Source organism: Ascaphus truei, chromosome 4 (assembly GCF_040206685.1).
Source record: "Ascaphus truei isolate aAscTru1 chromosome 4, aAscTru1.hap1, whole genome shotgun sequence".
In the NCBI taxonomy this organism is placed as follows: domain Eukaryota; kingdom Metazoa; phylum Chordata; class Amphibia; order Anura; family Ascaphidae; genus Ascaphus; species Ascaphus truei.
Window position 1 is genome coordinate 341768546 of NC_134486.1, and position 22033 is coordinate 341790578.

A 22033-nucleotide genomic window follows, 5' to 3' on the forward strand; every position below is an offset into this window, starting at 1 on the left:
CATGATTCCAAACTGGAATCTCCGTTCTTTTGTGCCTACGGTTACCACCCTGCTGCCCTTCCTCTTTCCAGTCCTCTCTCCGGAGTTCCGGCAGTGGATCAAAGCGGCCCTCCAGCAAAAAACCCAGGCAGATAACCATCGACGACCACCTCCCCCGTTTCAAGTGGCTGGCTACAAAAAATATATGGATGAAACTGCCTTCCTCCAAACGGGCCCAAGTTCATTGGACCTTCCAAATTCTGAAACAGGTCAACCCAGTGGTGTTCAAACTGGAACTTCCGGATAACTTAAGAATACCTCCTGTGTTCCCTGTATCCCTCCTCAAGCCATTCGTCCAGAACACCTTCTCTCCTCCTATTCTCCCTTCTCCTAGACCATTCTTGGTGAATGGTCAGGAGGAATTTGAAGTACGCCAGACACTGGATTCCCGTAAATCCTGTGGTGGGTTACAGTACCTGGTCCATTGGAAGGGTTATGGACCTGATGAGAATTCTTGGATCAAATCCAGGGATGTCCATGCCCTAAACCTGGTCCGGACGTTTCATCAGAAATTTCCTGTTAAACCGGCTTAGATCGCCCGGAGGTCTCTCCTAAAGAGGCGGTACTGTAAGGATTCTGCTTGTTCCGTGCCGGGTTTTGCTTCCAGTTCGGGTTTTCCACGTTGCCTGCCCTTTCTGCTCAATTTGGCCATTTTGGTTACTGGCAGCCTGCTAAATAACCTCAAGGTGTGTGGGAGCGCAGGTTCAATGTAGTGTCAATCTAAATAAGGCGTTTCAGAGATCAGTGGCAATGAGCTTGACTTGGTGTGTGGAATGCAGGAACTTCAATCAAATAGGAGAGCATACGGTATCATTCAGGGATATTCACCAGTCCGGGTAAGGAGAGAAAGAACATCCATAGCGTAATCCAGTAAAAGAAATGATTTTATAGAAGCAATTTAAAAATTAACACTTACACAGTGTCATACGAAATAAGACACATAAAATGCTGATGTCATCAGATTGGGTTACTCCCCGCTTCCTCCTTCCCAGACCTCTCCGTCTCAGCTCAGCACTGTCCGAAACCTGAGCTGAGATGGAGAGGTCTGGGACGGCGGTAGCGGGGAGTATCGCAATCTGATGACATCTTATTTCGTATGACACTTAAAGGGTTTTGAGCTGCAATTCCTATTCTCTATTTTTCACATAATACTTTAGTCACTATATGATTACATATTTTTGCACTTTATTTAAAGTTTTTATGATATATTCACAAATTGACGGCACTATTTTTGCCTTTTATCACTGCGCCACCCTTTTTGCACTTTGTTGCACTGTGTTCTCTCACTTCAGCCTGCTAAATAAGACTGCACTTCCTGGTGGCAGTACTCTGCCATGAGTGGCAGCAGACAAGCAGAAGAGGCAAGCTAAGAAGTGGAGCAAGGGGCTAAGGGCAAAATTATTATACATTAATAGGAGCATAGTATTTGTCCCTGATTGAGTGGATGGAAGGAGTGAAGGTACCTAAGGCTTTGGTCACACTGCGGCTGGCGGCGCGCGCGGCCGCGGACCACCAGCTGCTTGCCTCTGTTGTTGATGTCCCCGCTGGCTCCTTCCGGCGTGGCGGACTGTGTGCTGTGACGCGTCAGCCAGCCGGAGCTACAAGGAGCTTGTGGTTTCGGCGAGTGCAGTGTCACGTGGCATGCAAGGGAACCAATCACGGATTGGATCCCTGAAGCCAATCCAATTTCCCCCCCCTCTGCCCCGATCCCCCCGTTCCATTCACCCCCCCGTTCCGATTTCTGAGGATTTATTTCCATGAAGACCAGAAATCATTTTCTCTGAAGCACTGAAGAGTGCCTTGCTGTGTTGCATTTGATTATACATGCAGGGGGAATACTTGAGGGAAAGTAGCATCCAGTAGATTAGTGAGGGAAATGAATCAGGGATTTGAGTCGGTTACAGTGGCAAGTTCAGGATATGAAGTTAATATAAGTAGAAAAATAAGGCAGTGCACTGCCCAAAGTAACAGAAGGAGGCTCATGTTTTTTAGCAACAACAAAAAGATTTATTTCATAAAAAGTGGACAAAAGGGTCCCCCCTAGGCCGCAGCAGGGGTCCACCAACACGTTTCAGGCAAAAATGCCCTTTATCAAGGTGTACAGAACAACCCATAAAGCCCCAATTTATAATACAGCACTTATCGTGCTATCACGTGACGTCACGACCAATCAGAACGTTGCACCTATTAGATGTGTCCCAATTGGCCATTGGGATCACATCAATTCACTAAACTTTATTAGACCTCACATGTCTGCAAATACAAGGTAATGAGTATGGGCAAAGAGGTAGTGCGCTCTGATTGGTGCACTGACTTCTGGAACAATTGTAACTTTATTAAACTGACATTTAAAAACGTCCAGAACAACAAAAAAGGGCTTCTTAAACCTTAGTGCAAAGATAAAAAACAACAAAATATAGAGAACAAACATTCTACATAAGGACTAACATTAATAATAAACTTAAAAAAAGAATATTAATAACAATTACAGCTTAAAATTAAAAACAAACATATGTATAAAGTGCTATTAATCAAAATTGTGAGAGAGATAATAATACATTAACTCCCATGGGGAATTTTAACTACAGTATGTCCTAGATGGCATGAATATTAAAAATTGACAAAAATAGCACAGTTGCACACAGAACATTTGCAAGACCAGGAGGGCACAAAAATAGATTCATACATAATTGTTAAATGTTACTTAATCATTTATCCCCTCTTTCCTTTAAGATTACTAAGCACATAGACCAGAAATTAACCCTAAAATAAAAAAAGAGAAGGGGAGAATCCCCTAAGTATGGAATCAATAATGGTCATATGTGATCTAAGGTTTATCCAACAGGAAGGGGGAAAGGTCAAAATTTGAATACTCCAAAGAACAATAAACACTTGAATGTGAAAAGATTAGGTATATGTTAATTTCACAAAACAGGAACATGATGATTTCAAAAGACCAATAGTCTATTACAGAATATTATTTACTTGAGGAAAATCAATCACCTCAGAAAATGTCTATAACAGAAGATAACATATTTTTATCAAGTTTTTAGGGATTTTCTAGGAAGGTTCCCTAGTAGACATTTGGCAAATATTTCAACACTTAATTAGCAAGATTTAATAATAAGTGTGATTGTATATAATATTCTGTAATAGACTATTGGCCTCCCGGGTGGGTAGTGGGGAGGGTGGTTAGGTCTCCCGGGTGAGTAATGGGGGAGGGTGGGTTAACCCCTTAATTACTCTAGAGGTTACTAACCGCTAAGGTGATTAAGGGGTTATATATATATATATATATATATATATATAGATATAGATATATATATATACAATATATATATATACTGTATACAGTATGTATATGTAACACCGGATCAGAGTTTAATAACCCATATCAGCACTTCGTGAATCCCAGGGAATGTCATAATATATACACGCGATCTGTTACAACGCGAATCCGCTTATAACGTGATGTACAGTAAGCGTGGCTCCCAATTTTCATATTTACGAATACTTTACAACATGATTATTGGTATCTTAAATACTTTATTGTACAATGCATACAATTATACATTATTTCTAACGCGATCCGCTTATAACACAATGTGATTCTTTGGACACCAAGCACAGCGTTATAAGGGGGTTGAGCTGTATTATGCATAGTTCATCTCAATTTTAATATGGCAGCTGTCAAAGGAAAAATACATTTTTAGCCATGTTATTATTAAACAATGAATAAATCAATTGTCATTGGGTAAGCTGGTGCACAGAGAGATAAAATAATTTGTTCAATATCATTAAGTGAGTTTAAAATAGAAAACTGGTAAAATACAGATCAAACATATACTGTAACAAGAAAAGTATACCTTTCTAGGTGGCACTTTGAGTGGGAAAGAACTCTATTATTATTTTTTTTGTCATATAAAGAAGTGAAATACATGGTCAGATTTACAACTACTGTATACTGTACTTACCGGTTGACTGTTAGCCTTTGCTGCCATTGTTGGTTGTATGGAAGCCTGGGGAAGAGAAATCAGCTGTGTATGAGGAAGCAATTTAGTGATAAGAGTGAGCAACATAAATGATAACTTAATCACTAAAAAACTACTTAACAAAAAATGCAGATCTGAATGAAGAATTTGTAAGAGTGCAACTGTGCTACATGCCATTAAAGAAAACAATGAGTATAGAGTCCGCTGTAAAGTAACAAAGTAGTATCAGATAAAGATAGAACCACAGATATTATATATATATGATACTACTTTGTTACTTTATACACATGTCTTAGCCATGCAAATGAGCACACAGTAATATTTCCATTTGCTATATATATATATATATATATATATACATATATATATATATATATATATATCACATGGAAATTTCTATATATACTTACACTCATTTAGAGGTTTTACGAAAAACGTACAGTATGTATTTAAAGATGCAAGCCCACGTAGCTGTCAAGACAACAGCCAACTGTAGCTTGAAAAGTGTAGTTGGTTTCCCTAAACAAATGTAACCATGCTAATGAAAAATATCTTTCTGATTTAATTTTTTAGAAAGTTAATTGCAAGTTGAATTTATGAGGAGCCTCTGAAGGGGCAAGTGTTTGTCAACCAAGTGTTTTCTTTAGCCTTATCCCTGCCTGTCTTTATCAAAGTGACAATAAAGTGTAGTGAAAGGAGAATGAGTTCTTGCTGCACAGTATAAGCACTTGCTGAACACATAATGATGAAATCACACTAAATGGATTAGCCAAGGGATAGAGACAAACCCCAAGCCTCACTTCACCATGTTTACGCACCACTTTTACAAGCTATTTAGCAATACTTAGAGATGTTAGATTTGGGTTTAAAAAAAGCATCAATCATCCAGATGTAAGCTCTTAAACATGTTGATGCAATTAGTTCACTTTGGTCCTAGGAATGATTGCCTACATTAAATGTAGTACAGTATATTTAGAACCTTGCTTGGTTGATTTGGATTAAGTATAGTATTTGTTACATTTTATTTAAGCCCATAATTTTTATTTTTTTTACCCAATCTGATGATGATTAAATCAACTTTATATTGATCCAGAAGAACGTTGGGAACTCACCTGATTTTTGATTATGGTATTCAATTACATTCAATCAGATGCACTCAAAAAATACTGTCTGTCAACATTTCTTTGGGGCAAAATTTGTACAATTCTGGGGCAACATGAATTCAACTGATGCCAAAATATCTTCTTTGAAAGTAATTGGATTATTTTTCTACATCTGGTGCAATTTGTCCCCCACAGAATGATAGCAGTTTTTTATTGGTACATACAGTAGAATCCATTAGTAAATTTGACATATTGAGGGTTTCATATCAAAGTCTCTATGGTGGTAATCTAAGTGAAACAAAACAACATCATATTGGAAATATAAAAAATTCCAATGTGTTTTCTTTATCAAATATATAATTATAATATACTAAATTTAGGAGGATAATTGATGCAAATAGTTAAAGTTAGTTTGTACCACTTTTCACTAATGTACTGTATCAAAGCACCTTGTATTTTAGGGAGTGTCAACAGAAGATGTCAGGAAGGAGTTATAAAATGGATATGAGCATATTGAAGTTAGTTTGCATCAATGCAATCCAAAAGTAGAACATTGGGGATGCATCGTATTAATGTAACAAGTCTCAGATGGTATAATATTTGTCAAATGTACACACTAAGTAAGTTATGGTGAATAAAAAAGTAACACAAACCCTCCACTGTACAGTTTACAGCAAATAAAACCTAATTTACTGGCAAAGGACATCTTTAACCCATGCTGTGCTGGAAAAACCTTGTAATACGGCAGGCATAAGCTTATAGGGATCCATATTAAAATGGATAAGAAGCACACAGTTGAACACTGAGTGCTCATTTGCATGCAGGGCTGCCGACAGATTTCCTGCAGCCCAAGACTAGAGCTTTGTCCGGAGATAGCTTCCCCCCCCGCCTTCACCCCCCCCTGGATCTGCACCATCACCCACAGCCCCCCGTGTCAGTGGCCTTGTGAGCCCTCCCCTTTCACACCTGAATTTCACTCCTCCCTTTGTCTCTCACTCTCTCCCTCTTTTCCTCACTCACTATTCCCCCTCATTTTCTTCTCTCCCTCCTCTGCTATCACACAATTACCCCCTCTCACTCAATCCTGCCCCCTCTAGCCTCCCCCCTCCTCATACTAACTTGCCCCTCCTCTCCTGGCCACACACACACAATTCAACCCAATACCCAAAACATTCCCCCTCCCACACTGCCCACATAGCTCCCCCCAATACTCACACAATACCTCCCCCCAATAAAATACTACCCTCCCAAATACAAATACCACTACACCCCCCAGATACAGAAACTACTACACCCCTCCCCCCCAGATACAGACAACACTACCCCAGATACAGACTTACAGACACCACTACACACACCCCCAGATACAAATAGCCCCCCAAGATACAAAAAACACTACCTCCAAGATACAAACAGCACTACTACCCCCCAGATAAAAACACCCCATACTACGCCCCAGCTACAAACACCACTACCCCCCCAGGGAGAAGGAGTGGCTCAGTGAGTCAAGCCACTGACTGGCACTGAGTTTGAAGCAGGGGAAGCTGGTTCAATTCCCAGTGTCAGCTCCTTGTGACCTTGGGAAAGTCACTTTATCTCCCTGTGCCTCAGGTACCAAAAACATAGATTGTAAGCTCCACGGGGCAGGGACCTGTGCCTGCAAAATGTCTCTGTAAAGCACTACGTAAAACAATCAGCGCTATACAAGAACATGCTATTATTATTAGATACAATTACAATTACCATTACCCAACAAAGACAATTAGCTCCCCCTCCCAATTACAGTTTGCTCCCCCACACACATACAATTACAACTTACATCTACTTTCCACCATCAGGCCCAGGCTCTCCCCAGCTGCTGCCGCCTCTTCCCATGCTGAGCCTCTCTCTCCCACCAGTGTGCGCCAGAAGCTGGGCCTGACATCCGGGTTCTTTCAGCTTCCGGCAGGAACCAGCGAGAGAAAGAAGTCTACCGTGGGTAGAGGAGGCAGCAGCAGCTGAGGAAAGTTGGGAGCTGGGGCCTGGCGGCAACCACAGGCATGGCAGCTGAATGCAGAATTTCCAGTGCTGGCTGGTTGGACCCCACACAGCCGCTGGCACTGAAAACTTGTCCCGGCTCTCCCCTCTGTCGATGGCTCTGTTTAAATGTCATTACCCAGAGAGACTTCCGGTGACGTCACAGCCGATGGTCTGCTAGTGAGAGAGCTCCTGGCACCCTCACAGCTAAAGCTATTAGAATAAGCTTTTCCCCCACCCCAAACCTCCCGAATTTAGTCTCCAGACCAAGCCCTAACACTGCTGAGATGACAGGGAAGTCTCAAAAGAAAAATCAATACTCGGTAACCAAGTTTTTCCCGCCAGCACAGCGTCTGGCTGATATCAGCCCAGATGGGCAAGATGGCGCCGAGGAAGATCCAGAGCACGAGGCGCCAAGCGGCCGGCAGAGCCCGATTGACGCAGATCCCCCCGTTCTAAATAAAGAATTTTTTGACTCACTCATCACCAAAATGAGGAGGGGGGTCCAAGAAGACACGCAAAAAGCCCTCCAGATCATACGCGCCGAGGTAGGAGCGCTAACGGAGCGGACAGAAGACTTAGAGGGAAAAGTGGAGGGAATATCAAATGAACAAGCAGAGACCCACGATGAAGTGCTGAGATGCGGGGATGCGATCCGCGACTTACAGAACAAATTAGAGGATCTTGAAAACAGGGAAAGAAGGCAGAATATCCGCCTTAAAAATATCCCTGAAGACATCACGCATGAGGAATTACAACCTTACCTCCGCAGGCTCTTCCTACAGCTTGTCCCCGACCTATCAGACCATGACTTACACACTGACCGAGCCCACAGAGCTCTAGGCCCAAAGTCAGCAGATCCCAACCGTCACAGAGATGTGGTGCTTAGAATGCACGCTTATTCTGCAAAGGAACGCATCATGATGGCCGCCAGGGATCTGCGCTCCGTATCAATGGACGGCGTACAGATTCAACTATTTAATGACCTATCCCAACTAACAATCAGCAAGAGAAACGCGATGCGCCCACTTACCTCATACCTCAGGGACCAAGGGGTTAAATACCGCTGGGGGTTCCCATTCAAGTTGGTGGTGCTCCGCAATGGCCGCCACTATACAGTATCCACACCTGAAGACTCAAAGGACTTCCTAAAAGCTCTGGGGATCCCTCTCCCTCCACCAAAGAACAACCGCCCCCGCACGGAGGCAACTTCAGAGACGGCCCCCCAAGAAACCCCCCGAGCATCGGAGAGACTGGCTAGTCAACGACTCCGGTGAACCAAGATGTCCCTACTGCCTGCTGGGATTCAAGAACTCGCAAGTCTCCCTCACAGACACACCACACAGATCCAGGGACCCTAAAAGTTTGAAGCAGGCGCCTGCCGCCAAAATCCCCCAAGATGCGAAAGGCCCCGTAGGCCCTGTAGGCAATGACACAGCTGCTTGCAAACCCCCGCCACCCCCCACCACACCCTCCCCCCCACCCCACTCTCTCCCCTCTCCCGTACCCCCCCCCCTATTTACCTCTCTGCAGCTGCTCCCACTGAGTTCCAGGCACCGGCGAAAGACTCCAGTACCCAGGCCTCCCTGCAAGCTCCTCAGAAGTCGCCCTCTCTTGATCGCTACGAGCAAGACAACAGCACGGGCCCCAACTCGAGGAGGCCCGTTCCCCATGACCGGAGAACCAGGGACTCCTCCAACAGACCTCTCCTTCCAGAGACTCTTGCCGGACCCCCCCCCCCTCTCCCCCTCCCCACTACTGTCCCTCTCCTTTCCCTCCCCCCCTCCCCGGCCTCCACTCCCTCCTCGCCCCCCTCTGCCCCACCCCCCTCCCCTCCCGTTAACCGGAGTAACCAGCCTACTCACCCCCATGTTCCCACCCGATGCCGCAGGAACCAAAGGACAACACCCACTGGGTCCCGAGCTCCAGGGATGGGGATCAGCATCCGCGCTGCTCCATATCCCCGTTCTCCACGTCCTCGCGAGATAAGAACCTGCCACTAACCCCCAACCAGGGGAGGTCCAGCTCCGAGGCCAGAGATCCAGGGACTATCCTAACAGACTCAACCACCCAAGGACTGCTGCGGGTAACCCCCGCCCCCCCCCCCCATTCACAATAATCAGGTTGTATGAACGAACGCTGGCAACCCCCCCCCCCCACCCCCCTTTTTTCTTTTTTTTTTTCTTTTCTCTCCTCCTTTTTTTTTCTTTTCCCCCCCGGGTAACAAAGGGAAATGCAACCCATTACCTCCCAAACAAAACCGTGTTAGTAATGTATAAGTCGCTTATGTCTAATCAAGGTACAATGACACACTTTAAGCATGATCCAGAGCTAAGAGGGAGCTCCCCTTAGAAGTGTCCCCCAAATAATGAAGGATGTTATAAATAAAATGCACCTCCCCTCCCCCTTCCATCCCTTCCCCCCCCTCCCCCCCCTCCCCTATCACCCCTCCCCTCCCACCCCTCCCCCGCCCCCTCCCCCCCACCCCTCCCCCCTCCCCTCCCACCTCTACTCCCCACCCCTCCCCCCCTCCCCCCCTCCCCTCCCCATGCTGGATATGTTTGACCAACCGATTTCACTCTATATTGAGACATACTCCATTACTGATTATTTAAAGGATACCCACAATCTATATGCGATATCACGACTGGGGAAAAGATCTCCCCCAGAAGGCAATGTTACAATTTCATGCTGGTGATGTAAATACTGTGCTCCCCCCCCCTTACTTCCCCCCCCTCATTTCCTCCCCCCCCTCTTCTCCCCCCCCCCCACCCCTCCCAACCTCTCCCCCCTCATCCCCCCACCTACCCTCACCCCTCCCCTCTCCCCCCAGGGCAAAGATACTATGTCTGACCAATCTGTTTCACTCTGTATGAATATATGCGCCAATACTGAATGTATAGAAAATGACTATAAAGTTTAGGCGAAGATTCAGTCTAGGGAAAAGTACTCCCCCCGAGAGTAATGTGTAAACCCCATGCAGACGATGTATATGTTAAGTTCCCCCCCCTTCCCTCCCCCCCTCTCCCCTCCCCCCCTCCCCCCCACCCCCCTTCCTCTCCCCTCCCCCCCCTCCCTCCTCTCCCCCCCCCTCCCCAACCCCCCTCCCCTTCCCCCCCCCTCCCCACCCCCCCCGCCCCATCCCCCCTCCCCCCCTCCTCCCCCCCCGCCCCCTCCCCCCCATCCCCCCTCCCCCCTCCTCCCCCCCCACCCCCTTTCCTCCCCTCTCCCCCCTCTTCCCCTCCCCCCTCCCCCCCCTCATCCCCCCCACCTACCCTCACCCCCTCCTCTCTCCCCCCAGGGCAAAGTTACTATGTCTGACAAACCTGTTTCACTCTGTTTGAATATATGCGCCAATACTGAATGTATAGAAAATGACCATAAAGTTTAGGCGAAGATTCAGTCTAGGAAAAGTACTCCTCCCGAGAGTAATGTGTGAACCTCATGCGGACGATGTATATGTTAAGTTCCCCCCCTCCCTCCCCCCCTCCCCTCTCCCCTCCCCTCTCCCCTCCCCTCTCCCCTCCACCCCCTCCTCCCCTCTCCCCTCCACCCCCTCCCCCTCCCCTCCCTCCTCTCCCCCTCCATCCCCCTCCTCTTTTTCCTCCCCCCCTACCTCCTCCCCACCCCCCCTCCCCTCCCCCCCCTCCCTTCCACCCCACCCCCTCCCTCCCCCCTCCCCCCCCACCCCCCTCTCCCCCCCTCTCGCTCCCTCTAAAAATGGCGTCAATAAAGATCATTTCCCTGAATGTTAAGGGACTTAACTCAACACGCAAACGCAAACTAGCCCTCCAAGAATTTAAAAAGACCAAAGGAGACATAATATGTATCCAAGAAACCCACTTCAACACCGCTGACCCTCCTAACACATTTAAGCACACATATCCCCAAGCATTCTTTGCATCCTCCCCCAACAAAAAAAGAGGGGTAGCTATTCTGATTAAAAACAACACCCCATTTGCCCTCACACAAGTAACCAAAGATCTGCAGGGACGATATATACTCCTCAAAGGCACACTGTCAGGCTCCCCCATAGCCATCCTCAACATCTACGCCCCGAACGCAAACCAGACCCAATTCCTCCAGAACCTTCTTAGTACCCTTGACCACCCGACGCTTTCCTCCCTCCTCCTCGTCGGTGACGCAAATATGGTCCTTGACCCGGACCAGGATAGATCAGGGCAGACAGCGGCCCCATACTCTAGCCAACTACAGAAAAAGGCCCAAAAGTTCCAGAATATTCTTAGAGAGTATTCGCTGACAGACATTTGGCGGACCCAGCATGTGGGCCAGAGAGACTATTCCTTCTACTCAGCCCCCCATCAGTCTTACTCGCGGATCGATTAGTTTCTGGGCACCAACAATGTACTCCAGGCATCCTCCCACTCCGACATAGGCCCAATAACCTGGTCTGACCATGCCCCTATCATACTCACCCTCTCTCTGCCTTTCGTCAAGACAACAGTATATTCCTGGAAACTCAGCGACTCGCTTCTCAATGACCCACAAGTGATCAAGATAATTAAACAAAAACTGCACACCTTTTTCCAGCTAAACAAAGGCTCGGTCCCTGCAGCAACAATGCTCTGGGAAGCGCACAAAGCCACTATAAGAGGGGAACTCATATCACTAGCCTCCTATAGGAAAAAAATAAAACAGAAAGCCCAGAAAGAACTAACCAAAAAAATCATAACGCTAGAGCAACTGCATAAACAATCCCAATCGAAAAAGGTGTTTAGAACCCTTGAGAAAGCGAGATCCGATCTAAAAATACTCCAACTTGACGAGGTAGAGAGAGCCCTGAAATGGACCTAACAGCAGTTCTATGATAGGGGTAACAAAGCGGACAAACTCCTGGCCTCAAAATTAAGAGGCATTAGGACAAAGGCCCAGATAACAAAGATCAGAACCAAAAGTGCTCAAATCTCATATAATGAGAAAGATATCGCCCGTGAATTTGCAGAGTTCTATACCGATCTCTACAACCTCCACCCCATCAATCAGTCAGACACTAATGATAAGAGCACCTCCGACTATCTAACCCAATGCAACCTCCCCTCCCTCTCACAAGAAGAACTTGAGTACTTAAACCAGAGCATAACCCAAGAAGAGCTAGATAATGCAATATCCTCACTCAAAATAGCAAAGACGCCAAGACTGGATGGCTTTACCAATGGTTACTATAAAAAATTAGCAAAATCCCTGTCCCCCTACCTCCTAGAAATGTTTAACTCATTTCTCCAAGGAGAACAGATACCAGGCACTATGTCAGCAGCCAACTTGGCGATCATACATAAAGAGGGCAGGGACCCACTTCAATGTGGCAGTTACCGCCCCATTTCCCTATTGAACACTGACCTCAAACTTTTCAGCAAAATCCTAGCAAACAGACTGAACCCTATTCTCCCAAGACTAATTCATATAGACCAGGTGGGATTTGTGTCAGGAAGACAGGCCTCTGACAACACCCGCAAAATTATTGATATTATAGACCACGTGCACCTCAAACAGTCCCAGGCCTTGATACTCAGCCTCGACGCAGAGAAGGCCTTTGACCGGATCAAATGGTCCTTCCTTGACCAGACGATGCGCCAGTTCGGCTTCTCAGGCCCATTCCTTGAAGGAGTCCGAGCCCTCTATACCAACCCCACGGCCTTATTAAAACTCCCGGGTGGCCGATCCATTCCAATAAAAATCCAAAACGGTACTAGACAAGGTTGCCCCCTTTCCCCTTTACTCTTCGCCCTGTCCATAGAGCCCCTAGCCACCAGAATCAGAACTGACCCATCCGTAAAGGGAATCCTAGTCGGAGACAGGGAGTATAAAATCTCCCTGTTTGCCGACGACATCATCCTTACCCTATCAGACCCCCTCACTTCCCTCCCCAACCTAGAAAAACTGTTAGACCAATTTGGCCACCTCTCAGACTACAAAGTCAATACAGACAAGTCAGAGGCTCTCAACATATCACTGCCGAACCCCGTATGGACATCCCTACAAAAGAAATTTAAGTATAGATGGAATAGCTCCCATATTAAGTATTTAGGGGTTAAAATAGCGAGCTCATATGGCTCGCTATACCAATCCAATTACCCTCCCCTCTTTCGTCAAATCATAAGAGACCTCGAGACTTGGCAGTCCCACCAAATATCATGGTTTGGCAGGATAATATCCACTAAAATGAATATCCTCCCCCGCTTGCTTTACTATTTTCAGACCCTCCCTGTCCCCGTCCCAGTAGCAGATCTAAGGAATATTCAGTCCCATATTCTGCGCTTCATTTGGCAACAACGGAGAGCCAGGGTCCCACGGTCGGTACTCTTGGCGTCGAGGACAAGAGGGGGTCTGGGGGCGCCGGACGTGATCCGATACTATCGGGCAGCACAACTGAGACAGGCGGTGGTTTGGAACAACCCCCCGGCCTCCAATTGCTGGCTAGAGATAGAGACTTTCCACGCGTCCCCGACTCCCCTCTCAGCCCTGCTTTGGACTCACGTCCACAAGGCTAGGAGGCCCACGAGACTCAGCCTTGTAGCAATGAGATGCACGTGGTCGACATGGTTGAAAACCAAAGGGAAATATGGCCTAGCTTCAACCCCCTCTCAATTGACCCCTCTATTCGGGAACCCGGATTTCCCGCCCGGTTGATCCCGACCCCAATTCAGCCAATTTCAAGGCCTAAACATCAGAGTGGTTGCGGACTTGCTGGAAGGCGATGAGGTCATGCCCCTCCGAGAACTGCGAATCAAATTAACGTCCCCTGATCTTCCTATATTCCAATACCTACAGATTCGTCACTTCTTAAGAACCCTATCCCCTAGCTTAAAATTCCCGCCGTGCTCCAGATTTGAGACCCTCTGCCTCAGAGGCGAGTTCCAAAGAGGCCTCATCTCTGGGATATATAAAACATTAGAGGCGGCCCAACCCACCCCTAATCACGCATATATGCAAAGGTGGTGCCAAGACCTAAACACCAACATAGATATAGAGGACTGGGAGGATTTCTGGGAGGCAGCCTCCAAAACTTCAATTTGTTCCATCACAAAAGAAAATATTTACAAAATATTATTCCACTGGTACCTGACCCCGAGCAGACTGAACCAGATCTACCCAGCTACTCCTGACGACTGCTGGAGGGGATGTGGTCAAAGGGGGGACATGTCCCACATTTGGTGGACATGCCCGGTGATCCAAAAATTCTGGACCCGGATCCAGGGCCTGCTAACCGAGACCCTGGATGTAGAGATACCCCTAGACCCTCTGACCTATGTGCTGGGAAATTTACGCCTGTTATACTCTGGTATCTTGTAAGCCTTGACTTTTACCATTTACCATGGACTTTTACCATTTCCGGATAAATTTTATATGGCTTTTTATCCTTGACTCTGTTGTCTCTCTTCTGGGATATCGTTCTCCCTATTCATATGCTGTTTATGGACTATATTCCTTAATCTAGCACCCTGTTGCTCCTTGGAGCCCTACCGTATTATATGTTTTGTTTATTAGCAGTATACACTATGGTAGTTTGTATACATTTTTTCCAGGTACTGATGCTCCCCTGATTTCGTTCCTATGTGCTGGGAAAACCAGTCGATGACCTTCCCCCCCCTATAACCAGGCTCATGGCAGCGATCCTGACGGCCGCCAGATGCTGCATAGCAGCAGCCTGGAAGAAAATCAAAGCCCCATCCAGAAGAACGGTAATCACTAGGGTAAACGGAATTATGGGTATGGAAAGATTAACGGCAATGCTGAAGCAAAAAATGCCGCAATTCTACTCGACATGGGAACCTTGGCCAGGATCAGACTCCCTGACCATCACAGTCACAGTACCATAGGACCGACCTCCTACCCTCAAACTCCCCCCCATCTCTGCCCCCCCCCCTTCCCCTCTCTTTGTCCAAGTCGTTCCCAACTATCCACCCCTCCTTCGTCATCCCCCCTCTTTTTCACCACTGAAAACTGGAAAATGGACTATTGTGTATCACCAACTTTACCCAAACTTTGTACATGTATCAAGCTGTATTCCTGTGCTGATTCGCTTATCAATGTATGTAACATGTACCAATCTGCTGTCCGACACCAATAAAGGAAAAAATATTTAAAAAAAAAAAAATGTCATTACCCAGAATCCCTAGCTGCAATGCAAGCACTTTATTCTAAGAGATAATGAAGAAAGGCAGGTTTGTTAATCTGCCTGACACATGAGTGCTTATAAGTGGTACAGTATTTTTATTTGACGTCAAATTTAGTAAAACTCTCACACTTGATATAGAAGCAAGCATTAAATATTGAATTGTGTCAATATACAACATATCATGTGCATTTATACATCACTTGTCAAAGCTTCACAAAATGCATGTTGTTAGTCAAATGTATGACAGGTCACAAAGTACCTTATTTACTATAAAGCGTGTGCTACAGTTTTTTTTTGCGAAAAATAAATTACAGTATGAATAGGTTAAGGGGCAAAAAAACAACAGACATTCATCTGAATGCAAATTTGTATGCAAATGTAATGCTAACTAATGGGTCAATAATCCTGATACCTTAATTAATCATCACTATCTACCATTTTATTCTGTAAAAGCTAGTAAGGCATTGTCATGCAATATCTTACTAACAGCTAGGGATTAACCTCTTCCACCTACCCAAGACACATATACATTACCTACACCACAACACATATAAAGAAATATACCGGCGCCTCAATAAGTCAATAATACAGTGAATGTCCTGACCATATGGCATGAACCAGTCCTGTTGAACTAGAAATCCTCTGATGATTCTTGATAGTTGTCTTACCACATGAGAAAAGAAAACCAGAAACCGATCATAGTAAATAACTGTATAGGATACTAAAACCATAAAATCTATAAAACTAAATAATGACACATAAACATAAAACAACACTTATAACAAACTCAGGAACTGCTGGTAAACAAACTATAACTTACAAATAGACACCCATATACTGTATGGACAAACATACAAAGACTAAAAAACCTGCAATTAACCAACTACTGTGTAACAGACTGATTTAATAAAAATTGTGACATACACATAAAGGTAAACAATGATTGCTGCTCCAGATGGGCAAAATTGAAACCCTACTCACAAGAAGCCAAATACAGGTAGGCACAGCAAGTAGTAACTCCACGGGTAATGTCCACTCTCAGGGGCTGAAGTCTTCACCGGTGAAAGACTGTCCCACGGCCGTGCGGACCACCACTGATGCGGAACCCACCGCTGTCACTCCACCTCCACGTGCTGCTCTGTGTGTCGGCCGTACATTCCTATTCAAATTCGTGTGCGCATACACGGAGGGATAGCAGCTCAGTGCTAAGCTCCACCCGGCAGTAGCTACAATGCGCGCGCATAAGCGGATGTGTTTCGCCTTGGCACTATGTGCAAAATAGTTCCGAACTCTGGAGATATCTACTGATAGCTGGCAATCAATTGAATTACCTTCAACCCTACGCGTTTCGTGAGATTACCCCACTTCCTCAGGGGCATAGCCAATAGGGGGCATGGCTGGTTTATATATACCCTATAACATTACTATTATCAGGCAATTACTAATTGGCCTGTCACAGGTGCACACAACACACACACAACATTAATACACTCAAAAACAATGCCCTAACATAAACAGATAACATAAAATTAAAATACATACATTGATAATATACTTGCAACTGTCGCTATAACTATTTGTATTTGAAAATTAAAATACCACCACAACACACTAACAATGGCTACCAGCTTATTTCCCAAATATCTCCCTCCTCCCCCCCTTTCCCTCTCCATTGTTGGCGCAATATAAATGCAATTATACATATATGATTACTCTCAAAGCATTTAACACTTTATGAAGAATTGTATGGTTCTGCTGTTATCTTCTGTATGCATCTGTAGCACATGTTCACTGCAGTTCTGCCTCCTGTCTGAGCCTTGCCTGTCTTGTCCTTGTTCTGGCCTGAGCTTGTTTGCTTTTTGGATTCTGCTCTTCTCCGCTCTTGACCCAGCTTACCAACGACGATCTGTACCTCTCCGCTCCTGACCCTGGCTTACCCATGACGGTCCGCACCTCTCCAATCCAGACTTCGGCAAGTATCACTGACCATCCTGACCTCTCCTACCCCGACCCAGCTACATCAACCTATCTACACTCCAGACGCACCCTCGCGGCTGTGGATTGGCGTTTATCAAATCCCCACCTCGGCCTCGCGGTCACGCCTTGTTTGTTGTGAGCGCATCGTTACGCATGACAGGGAAGGTAGAGAGATAACTGGACCAGCCATCACTATACAAGTACAGTATAATACAACCGCCCCTCACCCCTTATACATGGCCTTTCCCCATTGCACACCACATGCAAAGAGGTCACATGATAAAGCAAACAATCAGATAACTTGTTTTACCCCGTTTCCACCCCTTTACCGCCAAGACCCATATGTGACCAAGAGATTTATGTTCCAGGATTTTGGTACATTCTAGTCACCCAAACATCATTTTTTACAGAAAAGTTTTTTACAGAACCTTTTATTAGGTATTTGGTGCCAAATGTAGATTTGGTCATTTAACTTCATCAATCTCAAACATATTGGGATTGATGGTATTCTGTGCAAAGCCGTATGTAATATGACTTCGGTATCTACATTTTTGTCATATTACACAATATATAACCTGTCATTTTATATACATATACTTACAAACATAAAACTGAGTTCCTCTCCCTCAAAACTTTAAAATCACCTTCGCCTCTGACTGGAAACAGAACTCAAGGATGGACCCTATCCACATAACTACCCCCACTGATTGCACCATACATGGTCCCTACCTGTACTCATGATCTGTGGAGTAGTGATCTCTGCTGTGCTCCTGTAGCACAGGGCTGCATGCACTCTTGTGATCTCATATTCTCTATGGCCAAGTGATGACCTCATCACTCAGAAACAGAGGAGCCAAGGGAAGACTGCATGGAGCCCCCTGCTGACACAGATGCATCTGGTGAGACTCAGGCCTAGAGATGGGCAAAAGGTTTTTGCAGATTTGGATCTGGATCGGCCGGTCGCTTTGGTCCAAGGATCAGTCTCAAAAAGGGTAATCTGCTTTTCTGAAATGTAATGCTGACCTGCTATTGGATTTTTGGGTAATCCATGGGGACAGCCGACACGAGTCAGAGCAACTAATTAGTACCTAGTTTTAATCAATGCTATTGGAGCTGGAATTACCATGGCAGGCAGGCAACAGTGCCAGTTTAATTATCTCCTTGGCTTGTCTGCATCAGGAACACGTTCAATAGACATGAAAATGTATTATGTATAGTTTTGATAACAGATCCATACAGCTCCACGTCCTGATATTTTATTTATAAAATGACATAATGTGATAGAGCAGTTGCTTACTCCCACTCCCTCCCACTCCCAGGACACAAGTGGTTGGGTATGTGGTGGGGGTTAATGGTTTAAACTAGTTGCAACAGTGAAACTAAGCAACATACAAAATGATTAACACACTTTTCTAGATACTCTATTTAATTAATAGTCATGTTTTAGGAATGTGCATAGCATTTATTTGATTGATGGCAGAAAATAATGTGCTCACTGTAGACAATGTAAAAAATATAATTAAAAAAATGATGTTACTCTGGTTGTAAATTTTAACAACAGATGAAGTCCAAAGGAAAAACACGCCAACGCACAGCCAGAAATAAAGTGGGTCCTAAACGAAAATTGTTAGTAAAAAATCATTTTTATTGGTCCATATTAAAAAACGGAGGTAAGTACCCTCCTACGCATTTCGTACCTAGTGGTACTTTATCAAGGAGTGATATATTCACCCTATGTCACCCTTTAAATACCCTACAGGCTATTCCAATTCGCGCCAAAATTACATACTGATAGATGCCTCCACGCAAATGACGTCACGCGTACTGCCGTGCATGCGCACCAATGCGCAATGACGTCACGTGTCCTGACGCGTACTAGCGCTGCCCTCCCGCCCCCGGCATAGCAACCCATCCGCATCTTCCCAGTAGAGGCTAAGGTAACGGGCCCACCCCCAACCAGCCCGCTCGTGGTCTCCTTCCCCCCTGTGAAACAGTAGTGAGGAAGACAGACCTATCGATTCGAGCTGGTCCCGGGAGCCCGCCCATAGCCCCACAGGGTAAACAAAAATGACACGAGTGCGTCACATACCGGGAGAACGACGGAACTCTCACACGTCAGAGCGGCCTGCCCACACATGCAATGTTGGCTCGGGGAAGCCCTAATATTTTTTCCAAAGACACAAAACTTTACACAGATACACAGGAGGTTTTAGGTCTGATTTTTTTCAATCTCAGCCATTAACCTTCAGGGACAGAGATACCTATTATACAGTTACTGAAGTGTTATGGTCATTGCTTGTATACCTCACTAGCCCCAGTTACCTATCCTTTGCATCTTTATAAAGGACTTATACTGCTACTGAATCAAGACTGGATATAAATGTTGGAGCGCATATCACTAACCTGTTCTGTTTAACGACAGATGAATCTGATGGCAGTTTTAAAAAAATTCTTATGACGGATTAATACGTCGTACATTTTTCTTACAATTCTTACATTTTAATCAACGCTATTGGAGCAGGAATTACCGTGACTGGCCGGCACACATTGCAGCGTTTATTATCTCCTTGGCAATCCTGCAGTTACTTACGTGATCTTACCCTCTCTCATATGATAACTCACGAACCACCATACAGTCATCCACATCTTTAGCTTATTGCCGAAACAAGCAATTTTGTCAGTCCTATTTTAATATTTAACAAGTAGTAGTAGAGGTGTCCCAAACAAGCCATCTGTGCTGTACCATCTGTGCTGTGCCAGGCAGGAAGTTCTACACCCGTTCTTCATAGCTCTGTCAGAATTAACAATTGTCACCTGGCAGCCACCCACCAATCATAATGTCCATGTTATATGTAAAAAATACAGACAGCGTCTGCATTAAGAACACGTTCAATAGCCATGAAAATGTATTATGCATATGTAATGGGTATTCCCTGTGAATACAGATGCTACTACCTGCTGTGTAACCTGTGTGGCTCTCAGGAGCCTAAGCCTCCGCTTGGGGAGCCTGGGGTACATATATATATATAATACGATCTCGTGGTGCAATGCCTCCACCTGGGAGGGATCCCAACGGAGTGGGAGGAGGCCCTCACAGGAAAAAATCACATTAAGCAAACAGTTGTAAAACAGAACTGACTTTACTGCATAGCATATACTTATTCATAAATCAACAGATGTCCCACTCTAGAGGAGGACGCTCCCACCTACACCGGGTGATCCCACCCCGTGTCCAATAACCCCACACAATATATCCCGCACCCTTAAAGGGAGAGGATATGTGTGACTGTGCAGCCACTAGTCCCGTAATAATAATATATGTAGGATCGTTGGTGCACTTGTTGAGGGTTACCTGCCGAGCACTCCAGTGCTCGGTCCTGCAACGGAGCTTCGCAAAGGATCCGATGACGGATGAACACAGGAACTACCTTCCGGGGCTATCCCACCCGGATGGCCTTTGCAGCAACAACGAAGATCTGCGCACAACCCTCGGAACGGATGCGCAGCGTCTGCTGAGTCCTTAACTAACACTAATAGTAAGGGGCAGGATCCCTAACCTGGGGCCTGTCCCTACAACACTCAAACTATTGGTGGCTCAGGGCTATCTGGGGCCTAGGGGGCTGCTGGCCTAGTGCAGGGAGTCACTGACTCCTGCACCCTACCTCCTTCCCCTAGCTGTTCCTGGCGCCGGCTGACTAGCGTGCTCAGAGCCCGCGAAATGTATCAATCCCTCTGTGCAGGGAGATACTCTAGCCCTATTGGCTCCCTGGCGTCACGTAGGGCGCTCAGAGGCTCATGGGACTTGTAGTCCTTTCCAAGAGCCTTCCCTGGTAGGCTAGCGTTCGCGCGCTTATCACTGCGCATGCGCAACGCAACTTGCCATGGCGGCGTCCTGCACCGCGAGCCACCGGGACCTTTGCAACGTGACCGCGGCCTTAGCAACGGCCCGCACGCGTCCCCGGCAACCGGCCGCATCCCTACGATAGCGCGCTGCTCGCGCACATGCCTCCACACCTCTCCGCGAACGGCCGCAGTGAGTGCGAGGAGGGGGGGGGTCCGCAACGGAAGGGGGACATGGCTATACATAGTTTTGATAAAAAAAGACCTACACAGCTCCGAGTCCTGATGACGTGATAGAGCGGTTTCTATCTCCAACCCTCCCTCCCAGTCCCAAGGCAATAGTGGTTGGGTATGTGGCAGGTGATAATGGTTTAAACCAGTTGCAACAGTGAAACTAGGCAACATACAAAATGATTGACACACATTCCTTGTCTAAATACTGTACTCTATTTAATTAATAGTCGTGTAAGGAATGTGCATAGCATTTATTTGATTGATGATAGAAAAAATTGTGCTCACTGTAGATATTCTAAAACAAATTGCAAAAATTATGTTACTCTTGTAATTTTTTATGCCAAATCTGGCAGTGGTTTAAAAAAAAAAAAACGGTTATGACGGAGTAATATGTCATACTATTTTCTTACATTACATTGACAGATTTAAGATAAATCCAATCTAAAGTGGAAAGGATTTAGATTAATCCCTGAGGGGGAGTATTTTAAAGCCGCACAACCAAGACATATAGGGGGATTTTAACGAATCCGCATACATTGAAATTGAAACAATCCGTCTGCAGATTTTACCCTGTTGAACGGTTTTGAAAGGGAATCCCGGGAAATTTCCGCGGAAGGGATTGGGACTCGTTCGCCTATTACATGCCCCCCCCCCCCCACCTGCTCCAAGAGGAAACACAATTATATTTTTAAATG

General features: G+C 45.7%; 1 protein-coding gene across 9 annotated transcripts in view; it reads right to left on the reverse strand.

Moving 5' to 3' along the window:
• MLIP (muscular LMNA interacting protein) overlaps positions 1-22033 on the reverse strand; it is a 304176-nt gene that overhangs the window by 118368 nt on the left and 163775 nt on the right. For 8 of the 9 annotated variants that reach the window (XM_075598171.1, XM_075598169.1, XM_075598166.1 and 5 more), the window contains one exon: positions 4014-4058. In XM_075598171.1, the coding sequence (XP_075454286.1) occupies positions 4014-4058 (45 nt within the window). Of the gene's footprint in view, positions 1-3636; positions 3727-4013; positions 4059-22033 lie in introns of those variants that run through there. The other variant, XM_075598170.1, reaches the window with a different exon arrangement.